At 39.1% G+C, this 13,067-nt stretch overlaps 1 protein-coding gene across 2 annotated transcripts in view; it reads right to left on the reverse strand.

Annotated features, from left to right (window-relative positions):
• The window catches only part of SPEN (spen family transcriptional repressor), a 103,400-nt gene that overhangs the window by 13,272 nt on the left and 77,061 nt on the right, over positions 1-13,067 (reverse strand). For both annotated transcript variants that reach the window (XM_045898619.3, XM_045898620.3), the window contains 5 exons: positions 12,085-12,236; positions 8,068-8,193; positions 6,506-6,619; positions 5,382-5,495; positions 4,390-4,490 (listed from right to left, as the gene is read on the reverse strand). In XM_045898619.3, the coding sequence (XP_045754575.1) occupies positions 4,390-4,490; positions 5,382-5,495; positions 6,506-6,619; positions 8,068-8,193; positions 12,085-12,236 (607 nt within the window). The remainder of the gene's footprint in view (positions 1-4,389; positions 4,491-5,381; positions 5,496-6,505; positions 6,620-8,067; positions 8,194-12,084; positions 12,237-13,067) is intronic.

Here is a 13,067-nt window from a genome sequence, read left to right on the forward strand (position 1 = left end):
CTCAGTTGGTTAAGCGTCTGCCTTCGGCTCAGGTCATGATCCTGGAGTCCCGGGATCGAGTCCCGCTTCGGGCTCCCTGCTCAGCGGGGAGTCTGCTGCTCCCTCTGACCCTACCCCCTCTCATGCTCTCTCTCTCTCTCTCTCTCAAATAAATAAAACAAAACAAAACAAAAAACCCAGAGTAGGCTTAAAATCATACTATAAAAACAGTCTCAGGTATGTTTTAGATTAATCAAACTAAAACTATATCCAAAAATGTGAAGTCACATAAATCAAAGGCGTACATGTAAACATTAGTGCTGGAGCGCTATTCAGTCTAATGAGTACTGATCTGGCACGTATTTTGCTGGGCCCTGACCACCAAAAGAAATGCGTGCTCCTGCCCTCAAAGAGAGCCAGGCAAGCAGGAGACAGAACAGCTGCACGCTTGTACCCTGGACAAAAGGGTCTCCAAAGAACCTGGAAAAGCCAGGTGTTCGGATAACTCTGTTCACATGACTGCACAATATCCCAACTCCCCTAAGGAGGTGGGAAATTCACCTAAAGCGTAACAGGATCTTGTAAATTCACCTTGAGAATCATTTTGGTAAAGTGTTTAAAGCTCAATGCACTAGCAGATAGGAGCCCTGGGCTTATCTCCAGCCCACGGTCTTGGCCTGTGACCTTATCAGCAAAGTCATCTAGTCTTCAGTTCCTACCAAAAGTAACACAGGAGAAGAGTCACGGCCCTACCTCTCTGACACAGTATTTGAGGGAATAAATGAAATGCTACTTTTAAACTGCAGTACCCTATGCAAATCGGTCACTGCATTCCTGAGCTAAGCTATCATTAGAGGTAAAGCAGTTTTTTCGTTCATGCATTAACTATCCAGTGGGATGACTTCCTTCCACTCTATGCAAAGGGCAAAGAACCTCAAGTTCTACTGCAAGGAATTATTCCATAAGCACTGCCATCTTAGTGGCAAATGGGGCAAAACGGAGTCACAGTTAAGTCCCACATCCTCCTGCTTCCTACATTAGGAGATAAACTCCATTCAACAGGAATAAATAACCATGGGTAAGAACGAAAGAACAAAGCCAGAGCCAGACCATTAGTAAAATGAGTGAATTTAAGTGTTAACATACAAAAATGAACACCCGCACAGCATTACCCAACCCTCACAAGACACTATTCTCTGAAAAATATTTCATGTATGCACAGAAGATCTTAAAGGATGTTTTATGTCTTAGGTGCCACTAGACCACCAACACACTTTCCACTAGCTTATGGGGAAGGATTCCTATCAGCACTTAAAATGTTAACAATGCCTTCAAACTGCTACTTGGGGAGCCAGGATGGAAAACGTTTTTCTCTCTCCACAGACCCACATATTCTCCGATATATGCACATGCACCCTCCCTCACACACACATACACAAACCGACAGAGGAAAGCCTTGTATCAAAACTGACTTTCTGGCTAAAGGACTGTGGATTCATCTACTGGCGAAAAACTATCAAATCCTTAGAAGTTCAAGCTTTTGGGAATTTGGCTGTAGGGTACATTTTTCATTTAAAAGACCTCCCCCCGGGGCGCCTGGGTGGCTTAGTTGGTTAAGTGACTGCCTTTTGCTCAGGTCATGATCCTGGGGTCCTGGGATCGAGTCCCACTGGGGCTCCCTGCTCAGCGGGGGGCCTGCTTTTCTCTCTGCCTGCCACTCCCCCCTGCTTGTACGCTCTCGCTCTGTGTCAAATAAATAAAATCTTAAAAAACAAAACAAAACAAAACCTCCTCAGGGGTGCCTGGGTGGCTCAGTCGATTGGGCGTCTGCCTTCAGCTTGGGTCGTGGTCCCAGGGTCCTGGGATCAAGGCCCACATCAGGCTCCTTGCTAGGCGGGGAGTCTGCTTCTCCCTCTCCTCCGTGCCTGTGCTCTCTCACTATCTCTCTGTCTCTCTCGCTCTCAAGTGGATAAATAAAATCTTAAAAAAAAAAAAAAAATTAAAAACCTCTCCAGGGTATATGTGCTATGGTGAGCACCGTGTATTGTGTAACACTGATGAATCACAGACCTGTACCCCTGAAACAAATAATACATTATATGTTAATAATAATAAAAAAAAAATCACTAATAATCTAACCACCCTGAAATAGATACAAATGCTGCTATATATAAATTTATGTATGTGTATGTACATATATGTATTCTATGTGTATGTGTATACATATCTTTCCAGTCTTTTTTCTTTACATATATGTACTTTTGTTTTATAAAATTGGGTCATACTGTACCCTACTGCTTTACAACCCACTTTAAAAACTTTCATTAAATCATTATTGCATTATTAAATATTTTTAAAGAAAAAGAATGCAAGGGGGAGCCTGGGTGGCTCAGCCATTAAGCGTCTGCCTTCGGCTCAGGTCCTGATCCCAGGGTCCTGGGCTCGAGTCCTGCATCGGGCTCCCCGCTCAGTGGAGTCTACTTCTCCCTCTCCCTCTGCCTGCCACTCCCCGTTTGTGTGTTCTCTCTCTAATAAATAAATTAAAAAAAAAAAAAAAAAAAGAATGCAAGGATGGTTCAACTACAAAATTCAATCAATATTATACACCATATTAATAGAATGAAGGAAAAAACACATGATCATTTCAAATGAAAAAAAAATCCAGCACCCTTTCATGATAAAACAAAACAAAAAAACCAAACACCTTATCAAAGCAGGAATAAAAGGAAACTTTCTGAACATAGTAAGTGTATGCGAGGGCACCTGGGTGGCTCAGTTAGTCTGCCTTCAGCTCAGGTCATGATTCCAGGGTCCTGGGATCAAGTCCCGCAGTGGGCTGGCTCTCTGCTCCATGGGTAGCCTGCTTCTCCCTCTCCCTCTGCCCGCCACTCCCTCTGCTTTTGCTCTCTCTCTCTCTCTGTAAAATCTTAAAATAAAACAAAACAACAACAACAAAAAAACACCAACCCCTCCCCAGGGCCACCTGGCTGGCTCAGTTGGTAGAGCATGTGACTCCTGGTCTGGGGGTTATAAGTTCACACCCACATTTGGGTGTAGAGATTAGTTAAAAATAAAATCTTTAAAAATAAATAAAAATTAAAAAAAACTTTCCCAGTATTCAATGACTGCCATACAGTATTCCACAAGGAAATGACTCAAAAAAATATATATACCCTCTATGACTTTAATAAAAATAAAGTGGCAAGAACAGGCAGTAAAAAGGGAATATATTCCACAGGTTTCTGGCAACACAATCAGGATCTGACTCCTACTTGTTGTAGACCCCCCCTTTTATACCTAAACCAGAGTGTCTAAAGACATTTTTCACACACAGCCTTTTACCACATTATGTACAGAGGTGGAGATCCAGTGGTGACATTCCAGGAGACTTAATCACAGAGGTGTGTCTGGACAAACAGCTTGACCATGTGGATGATAGTTTCCATTTTCAAATGTGATCGGCTATTGAAGCACTTGATGACACTATGTTAGGGTGTTTTAATATATTCAGTCTAAAAAAGAGTCAATCATCAGTTTGGGGACAGTTCTAAGCTAACAGAGATAGCCTGGTCCGAACTATGAGACTTATTAAAATGATTCGGAACTGCAATGTTTCCTACAAGCAGCAGGAAAAAAAAAAAATCAAATACTACATAACCATGACCAAAAAAATTAACAGGAGTAAATAAGGTTTCCTTCTATATTGTTGAAGTTACCAATTTATATATGCTTTGGCTTACTGATTCACAAATTCTTTAGAAGATTCAAATTTAAAACAAAGAAAGCTCTTGATAATCTTTTTCAATTTAAAAAAAAAAAATTTTTTTTTTCTTAAAGTAGGCTCCACGCCTAGTGTGGAGTCTAATGTGGGGCCCAAACTCACGACCCTGACTGAGATCAAGACCTGAGTGAAGATCAAAAGCCAGAGACTCAATGGACTGACCACCCAGGGGCCCCTCAATTTTTTTTTTTTTTTACTAACGGTATGAGCACATGCACAGTAATAATCTGGATGTTGTCATTACTAAATATACAGGGCACTTAGTTTGCAGTGCTCTTCAACATGTTATCATATTTAATTTAAAACTGTTAAGCAGGATGATTTGTACATAAAGTTATAACCTAGCAAAACGGTAACTCTTTCAAATTCTAGGAGCATTCAGTGAGAAATGTATTCAGCTTAACCTAAATCCCACGAGCCACATGAAAACAGAATTCATAAAAATAAACCTGTGTTTCTATATGAGGGGATAAAAGGAAAGGAGTTTTTTTGGGGGTAAGTGTAGAAATAAGGGGTGAAAAATAAAATGTAATCCCATTTAAATTTGATGTATTTGGTATTTTAAAATCCAAGCTATGCTGATAGGTTTAACATACATACCTTCTTACTTGGGGAAAAAAAATACATACCTTCTTTCTGCTAACATTTCATAAAAGTCTCTAATATCTTGACCAGATTTTTCCATACAGTGATAAAATGCCAGCTGACTTTCCCGATTTGCAAAGTCCACCTTAAAAAGAAAGAATAGCAGGTGTTTGATTCAAGTTTCAGGTTTTCAAGATGGAAAGCATTACTGAATTTGAAAATCCTTCCTAACATAGCCTTCTGGATAAACTTCAAGAGCAATCTGTCTCAACTAAAAATAGTCCTAACTGAAACTGCATTTTGTTAACGTGAAATCTCTCTCAAATTCAATAGAAATCTCGATATAGAACTATAACTTAAGGTCTCAGAACCCAATACTGAAGGAGTGGAAAAGGCAAAATGGAAAACTGAAACAATACCTATTGAGAGTTGCCAAATAATCAGATCAACTAAACCCAGAATCTGTGTTAGATGTAAATTTGCTGGAACCACAGTTAGAACATAAAATAAAATATGGAAGAACATTTAAACTTCACTCACAGCTGGACCTCAGAGTCATTTAAGCCTATGATACCCATCATCTTTCAGTATCTTATTTCAAAAGACTCGTTTCAATTTAACCATCATAGGTATTAAGTGCATAAATTCCTTCAAATTATCATGAACAGGAGAAGAGGAAGAGAGGATCATTCAGGAAGCTGGAATGAGTCATACTTTGAGCTCCTGGGCATGCAGGTACCCACATGTGAATGTGAGCCAGCCTGCACCAAGAGCATACAAGTAAGCATCCGGTACCTGGAGTGTAAAGAAGCACATTTCCTTGAATGACATGATTTTTAGGGAAAATTCTGTGGCTAATGACCCTGTGGCCTCAAGTAGCCAAGTATACAAATAGTAATATTCCCTTTAAAAACAGGACATACAGTGCATATCCTATAAACCACTCCCCTTGCTGGCCACCTACAAAATGCATTATTAAGAGGGTGGGATCTCAATATGATTCTGTTTCACTTCTGTTTAAAGTCATTCTGCACACCTTAATTTTATTCCCACCGATTTTCCTCCCCTTGGTCTCTTTTACAGCTGCTTGTGCATATTCAATTTCATTGTAGAGAACCAGGGCCATGCCTTTTAAGCGGTCAAACACCACCTATAAAAAACAACAACAAAAAAACAAAACAAAAACCAAATAAGAGCCTCATCCACTAGACTTTAAGTGTCAGTCCCAAGAAAATCCTAAGTCTCAAGGATGCTGCAAAGAAAAAACATACTTATATATTTTTTATTCTAGAAAAAATATTAGGGTTTTCCTGGTGATTCATGTTGTAGTGAAAACACACAATAAAAATGTGGAGGGACTGTTTACAATTGTGGATATTGTGGCTTGAAGTATATCATGCCTTTATTTTGCTTTTCTGTATTTTATTTTCCATGTTGACTGAGTCCTGTACTATACTCAAGTAAGCATTCTTATAGTTCTGGCTCAAAAAAAAACAAAAAACCACATGCTTGAAAGAGAGAAAACGATGTAGAACACTGAATCAACAATAAATTTCAGTGAATTCTGGTTATAAGTAGAATTCTTAACTTAAAGCTGCTGGATTTTTTATTTATGCTAGCAGTCTTTATGATGTGTGTCTCTCCAAATGACAAAAGCTACACTGAAAGAAATGCCGTGCCCACCACAGTGTGAATCTGCTCTTAAGGAGTTCAAAGCTCTCCTTTCACATAATGGAATGGGGTCCAGAGACCCTCCTCCTCCTGCTGGGCACAGGTATGTACATTACCAACATCGGTTAGATGTGTATTCTGTTGTATGATCGTCCCTTTAAAGTCATCTTGTTTTTTTAATGAAGTCAATTACATATTAATGTGAATATAAATAGACTAATTTTAATGAGATGAAATTATAAAAACCCCTAAGAAACATTCTATTTAACAGTATTATGCAAATTAGTTTCAAAATTAATCTTGGCTAGTTCAAAATAGTTTTCCAAAATACTTCCTCATATCATAAGCTAATAGACACAGATGCCCTTCTATGACAAGTTATGAGTAATTAAAGAAAATGTCAACACTAAAACTTGGGGCTGACAGGACAGAATACCGAGAATAGAAGTCCGAAGTAACTTGACACCAACACCAAAACCTCCCACTTACCTTTACCACAGGCCCGTATCGGCAGAAATGTCGTGTTAAATACTGATCCGACACGTTTGAAGAAAGCCCGTCTAACCACACGCAGTTTGTAGGCATGCTTTTTCCAAAACCCAGCTGGATAGGAGAGGTGAAATTTCTATTAGTAAAGTCACCAATTATTCAACTACAGATTCTGAAAAAGACCGGTCTTCTGTAGGAATCTTATCGACCATCATCCCAAAGGGCAACCATCTGGTTAAAATCAAATAGAAATTTATATAAAACCAATTCTGCCAGGCTAAGCAAGTATTAATTCATCACATTTTAGTTTATGGACTCCAGGCACTTAGCTTTTTTTTCTCCTCCCAGATTTTATTTTTTATTTTTATTTATTTTTAAAGATTTTATTTATTTATTTGACAGAGCACAAGCAGGGGGAGCAGCAGGCTCCCTGGTGGGGCTCAATCCCAGGACCCCGGGATCACATGAGCCGAGATGCTTAACCAACTGAGCCACCCAGGCAGCCCTATTTTAATTTTTTAAAAGATTTATTTATTTACAGAGCACCTGGGTGGCTCAGTCGGTTAAGCATCTGCCTTCAGCTCACGTCATGATCCGAGGGTCCGGGGATTGAGCCCTGTGTCTGGCTCCCTACTCCGCGGGGAGCCTGCTTCTCCCTCTCCCTCTCCTAGTTTGCGCTCTCTCGCTTGCTCTCTCAAATAAAATTTTAATTTTTTTTAAGATTTTATTTATTTGATGGAGAGAGCACAAGCAGAGGGAGAGGAAGAAGCAGGCTCCCCACTGAGCAGGAAGCCCGATGCGAGACTCGATCCCAGGACCCTGGGATCATGACCTGAGCCGAAGGCAGACGCTTAACCGACTGAGCCACCCAGGCGTCCCTAAATTTTTTTTTTTTTTTTAAAGAGTTATTTAGGGGCACCTGGGTGGCTCAGTCATTAAGCGTCTGCCTTTGGCTCAGGTCATGATCCCAGGGTCCTGAGATCAAGCCCTGCATCGGGCTCCCTGCTCCGTGGGGAGCCTGCTTCTCCCTCTCCCACTCCCCCCGCTTCTGTTTCCTCTCTCCTGCCTCTCTCTGTAATAAATAAATAAAATCTTTAAAAAATAAATAAATAAAATAAAATAAGAGAGTTATTTATTTATTTATGAGGGTGGTAGAAGGAGAGGGAGTCTCAAGCAGACTCCATGCTAACAGAGCCCGATACGAGGTTGCATCTCACGACCGTAAGATCACGACCTGAGCAGAAACCAAGAGTCAGACACTCAACCCACTGTGCCACCCAGGTGCCCCAATATTTTATTTTTTAAGTAATCTCTATATCCATCATGGGACTTGAACTTACAACCCTGAAATCAAGAGTCACATGCTCTACAGACTCAGCCAGCCAGGTACCCCAGCAAGTATTAATTCAGTTTATAGTATAATAGGATGAGGATGCAAAGAATTATATCACCTTTATGATTATCTAACTGTACTGCAATTTTAAATAATCAGACATACACACAAAAAACCTCCAAATCGTAACAAATCATAACAGCACGATAACTTATGCAAAGTCCTTTACCTTGAGGCGATTATTTCCAAGGTACTCCCCATCCATCTTCTTAATAGCCTTACAAACACTGGCAATATCACAGTATTGCAAGAATGCATACTGAGGAACTCCATTTACTTTCTTAATATCAATATCCTGAAAAAGCCAATGAGCACCACTTAGTGACATGCCAAAAGGAAAAAAAGCAGAATAATCCAAACCTAAATGAGGTGCGAATTTCTCAAAGCAAGTCATATTCCCAAAAATCATTTTCTTAGTTAAAATTGTACATCGTGATGCAATTGTAAATAGCCTGAAAGGACTATACAACACAGCATTTTTTAGTCACAACCATGAAAACCTTCCTATGTGAAGCTCTTTGCAGAAGAGAAATTGCAAACTCAAAATTTAAAATCCACAATACCTGTGTTAAGAGAAATTTATAACGAAAAGGTTGTACTTGTTTCAAAGCGGTACATATACTAAAACTGGAACAATACAGAGAAGATTAATAAAGAAAAAGGCAATAAACCTAATAAAAATATTAAATAAAGGTTTTATTTAATAAAAATGTAAGAAATACAGTTGACCCTGAACAACAGTGTGGTCGCAGGGGCAGGGGGGCGGTTAGGCACCAACCTCCAAGGGAGTTGAAAATCCACATATAACTTTTGACTCCCCCAAAACTTAACTACCACAGCCTACTGTTGACCAGATGCCTTGCAGATAACACAGGCAATTAACACGTACTTTGTATATATTATTATTACTGTACTCTTAAAGTAAGCTGGAGAAAAGAGAATGTTATTAAGAAAATATTAAGGAAAAAAAGTTCACATATAAGTGGATCCATGCAGTTAAAACCCATGCTGTTCAAGGGCCAACTGTAATTCCCTTCTGCAACAATCTAAAATCCTTATTAGGGGCAGGCCATTTAAAATATAGTATCTGAGAAGAGTACAAATGGTAAAGAAATCAAGTTTTCAGGGGCACCTGGGTGGCTCAGTTGGTTAAACGACTGCCTTCGGCTGAGGTCATGATCCTGGGATCAGCGGGGAGCCTGCTTCTCCCTCTGACCCTCTCCCCTCTCATGCTGTTTCTCACTCTCTCTCTCTCTCTCAAATAAATAAAATTTAAAAAAAATTTTTTTTATTTGACAGAGAGAAACACAGTGAGAGAGGGAACACAAGCAGGGGGAGTGGGAGAGGGAGAAGCAGGCATCCCGCGGAGCAGGGAGCCCAATGCGGGACTCGATCCCAGGACACTGGGATCATGACCTGAGCTGAAGGCAGATGCTTAACGGATTGAGCACCCAGGCGCCCCAAATAAAATCTTTAAAAAAAGAAAGAAAGAAATCAAGTTTTCAAAAAGTGGTTTTTTTTTTTTTTAAGATTTTATTTATCTGACAGAGAGACACAGCGAGAGAGGGAACACAAGCAGGGGGAGTGGGAGAGGGAGGCTTCCAGCTGAGCAGGTAGCCCGACACAGGGCTCAATCCCACATGACCTGAGCCGAAGGCAGACGCTTAACCAACTGAGCCACCCGGGCACCCCTCAAAAAGTGATTTAAAATTTGCAATCCTAAATTAGAAGACTCATTCTGTCAGTGTATCTAATGGAACCAAGCCTGGTGACGGATATATATCCTCTCATATCCAGAATCAATATATAAATACCCAAACTACTTTGTGAAGATGTATCAGAACACCATCCCTAGATTAAAGAAACTCTATAAAGGCATAACCCCATCTCTTTATTTAAGTTTATTTATTTTTTAAGTAATCTCTACACCCAACATGGGGCTCAAACTTACAACCCTGAGATCAAGAGTCCCATGCTTTTTCAACTGAGCCAGCCAAGCGCCCCTAGCTCTATCTCTTTAGAATGCTTGAAACCTGTACTCACACCTGACACTCTGGTCCTGCCTACTCAGACAAGGTGGTGTAAAAATCTGGCTTACCTACACATGAAAATGGTCCAGAGAGGCAAAACTTATACTTAAAACAATAATGACCCATATTGTGATTATCTAAAGTATTCTGTAAATCACAATCTAAAGTATTGTGATGATAGAAGCCTCTTAAGGGTCATAAGCCAATAATTGAAAGCTGAAATAGAGCAAAATGAATAATGCATTTAAAGAGCTATTTGAGGAGTCCTTTAAAAAAGCAGTAATTTATATTCAAAATAGTTCTACTTAAGTAATGGTAAGCAGGAGCTGATTTTCACCAAAATGTAGAAAGTAACAACCCAGGATAACTCCATTTAAGAGATAGGTCAGAAATAGGTCTCCAAAGAGTACTGGTGGGTAGACTCACCACATAGGTTGTTCTAGCTATAGCATAATCTGTTATCGATAAGCAGCAGACCATTTTCCCAAAGTTTGTGTGTCAAAAAATAGTTACCCTCATAAGCAACTGCAAACACGAGATGTGGTTTTCAAACAGAATGTTGACGTGGCCACCTTACTGAGAAGCATGGCTCTTAAAACACAATAATCACGCCATTTTCAGCAACCCTGTTGATGAAAATGTACCTAATGTGTCCAAATACAACTTCTTATACTGCCCCAAAATTCAAAGTAGCAGCCACACTCAAATGTAGGTCTGAAAGTTTTATCAATTATGAATTAACTCATAAATGCCAATGAGCAAATTAAGTATTAGATCACTGTCTAAAGACAGAAAAGCTGGAGCCCACAGAGGCAGGTGAACTCCAGGTCACTCACCGAAGCAGGCAGTGCAGCTGCAATTAGAGTATATGATAAAAGAACTTAATTGAAGAAGAAAGGAAAATGTATGTTTTTCTGTTTCTCTAAATATATACCTTCTGTTTTTTCTTGACTTTCTACCAACCACTTCTCTCTCGTCCCTACTCCCTATAAGATGAGGTTAGATCAGCTACAAGCACAAATGTTTTATTCTCTAGATTACGTCACTAAAAAAAATAAGATTTTTGCTTACAACATCAGCGTATAGATAAGGATGGATAGCTGGATAGACACACACACACACACTCCTGAAAGATTAACAACTGCTGTCCCTACCCAGATAAGGATGGATAGCTGGATGGACGGGGACACACACACACACACACAGACACACACACACACACACACACACACACCTGAAAGATTAACAACTGCTGTCCCTACCCAGATAAGGATGGAGAGCTGGATGGACGGGGACACACACACACACAGACACACACACACACACACCTGAAAGATTAACAACTGCTGTCCCTACCCAGATAAGGATGGAGAGCTGGATGGACGGACACACGGACACACCTGAAAGATTAACAACTGCTGTCCCTACCCAGAACATTTTTTTATTCTCCAAAGTCCAAAATTACACAGCAATTTCTTTGCTGTTATTAATACAGAGGAAGTCTAGGAAAGACAAAAATAATTTTCCTATTTTTTCAAACACAAAACAAAATAGTATATGTATCCCAAGGGTACAAAGCTGTAACCAAACTATTTTCATTAGAAAGTGACTTACAACGAGTTACGAGGAACAGAAAAACCCTCCAAATTCCTAAATTTAACAATGACTTACATGATGTAAAAAGTGATTCTAATTAAAATGTCAAAATAAAACTGAGCTTCTGGCATGACATCCAATTCCAGTAATCCCCCAAGGTAGTCTGATGTGCATTGTGAGAAGATAATACTCATACACTAAGCTGCTACTTCTTTCTTACAAACATATTATCTCTTCTTTATTTTCCTTCCAACCCACAGGACTAGAGATGGCATTGAACAGCACCCATGGACAAAGAAAAATAAGAAAACTGGATACAAAAATATATATGTAAACAAAATAAAGACAAATATCTATTATACAGTTTTACATATACACATAAAACAGTCCCCCAGTGAGTTTTGCTGGATCATCTTTTAGCAGGAGTTAAAAACACATAGGGCAAATGAGAAAAATATTTATTACACCACCTAAATATCTTCTTTCCAAATATAATCTGTACTATGCTTTATGTTTTACGACAAAATCTAAAACTGTTTTTACTGTAAAAAGCAACATACCACAATTTCTCCAAAGCGCTGGAAGATGTTGCGAAGGTCATGGTAAGTAGTGGTTTTTTCAAGGTTGCCAATGAAGAGGGTTCTTGTTGCTTTGGGGTGAAATTCATCTATCCTTTCATCCAAAGGACGAAATTCATTTTCACTTTCTGTTTCTGTTAAGTGGGATGGGGGCAGAGTAAAAAGAGAAGAGTTTTGTTTGTTTGTTTTTTTATTTTTTATTTTTTTTGAGCCGAAGGCAGACGCTTAACAACTGAGCCACCCAGGAGCCCGTTTGCTTGTTTTTAAAGTAATCTCTACACCCAAAGTAGGTCTCAAACTCACAATCAAAAGATCAAGAGTTGCATGCCCTACTGACTGAGCCAGCCAGGTGCCCCAAAACAAAGTGTTTTAATGTGTATTTATATATCATGGGAAAATCTACACTTAAGAAGCTATGTCTCTGAAATATTGGGTTTGAATACTATACAATCTGAAAAATTATATACACCTTCAGAAATAGCTGTCTTTTGCTAACTCCAAAGGCTAAAGAAACTTGCCAACAAAACTCAGGGGGAAGTAGCATTTTCTTTGATCTTTAAAACAGAAAAGTGGACTGAATTTCAGTCTGTAAGTTGATTTGTTTTAAAAATAATCACTGACACAGAAATAGATTTTAAACCCCAGCAAAAATAGTAATTACCTAAACCTAATCTTAGGTTCCAAAAATTATGCAGCAGGCTCTCAATGGAAGTATAAAACTACAATCTGAAACACACATAAAACTCAACTGAAAACAGCCCAGCTTCATTACTTACTTTTCAACATTTTAGAAAATATTTAGCATTTTACATTTGTCATACTAATTAACATAGCCCAAGTGTCTAAATGTAGCAATTGTTAGATACAAGAATAATAATTGTATGAAAACGGACTGAAGCAGCACTTACAAACTTGCTGCTGTAAGGTTCCCAATGACGAACAAGAGACTCAATGACTCTTAAGGT

This window comes from Mirounga angustirostris, unplaced genomic scaffold, assembly GCF_029215605.1.
Source record: "Mirounga angustirostris isolate CCGP_5_RB_7025 unplaced genomic scaffold, mMirAng1.0.hap1 SCAF_4, whole genome shotgun sequence".
Classification (NCBI taxonomy): Eukaryota; Metazoa; Chordata; class Mammalia; order Carnivora; family Phocidae; genus Mirounga; species Mirounga angustirostris.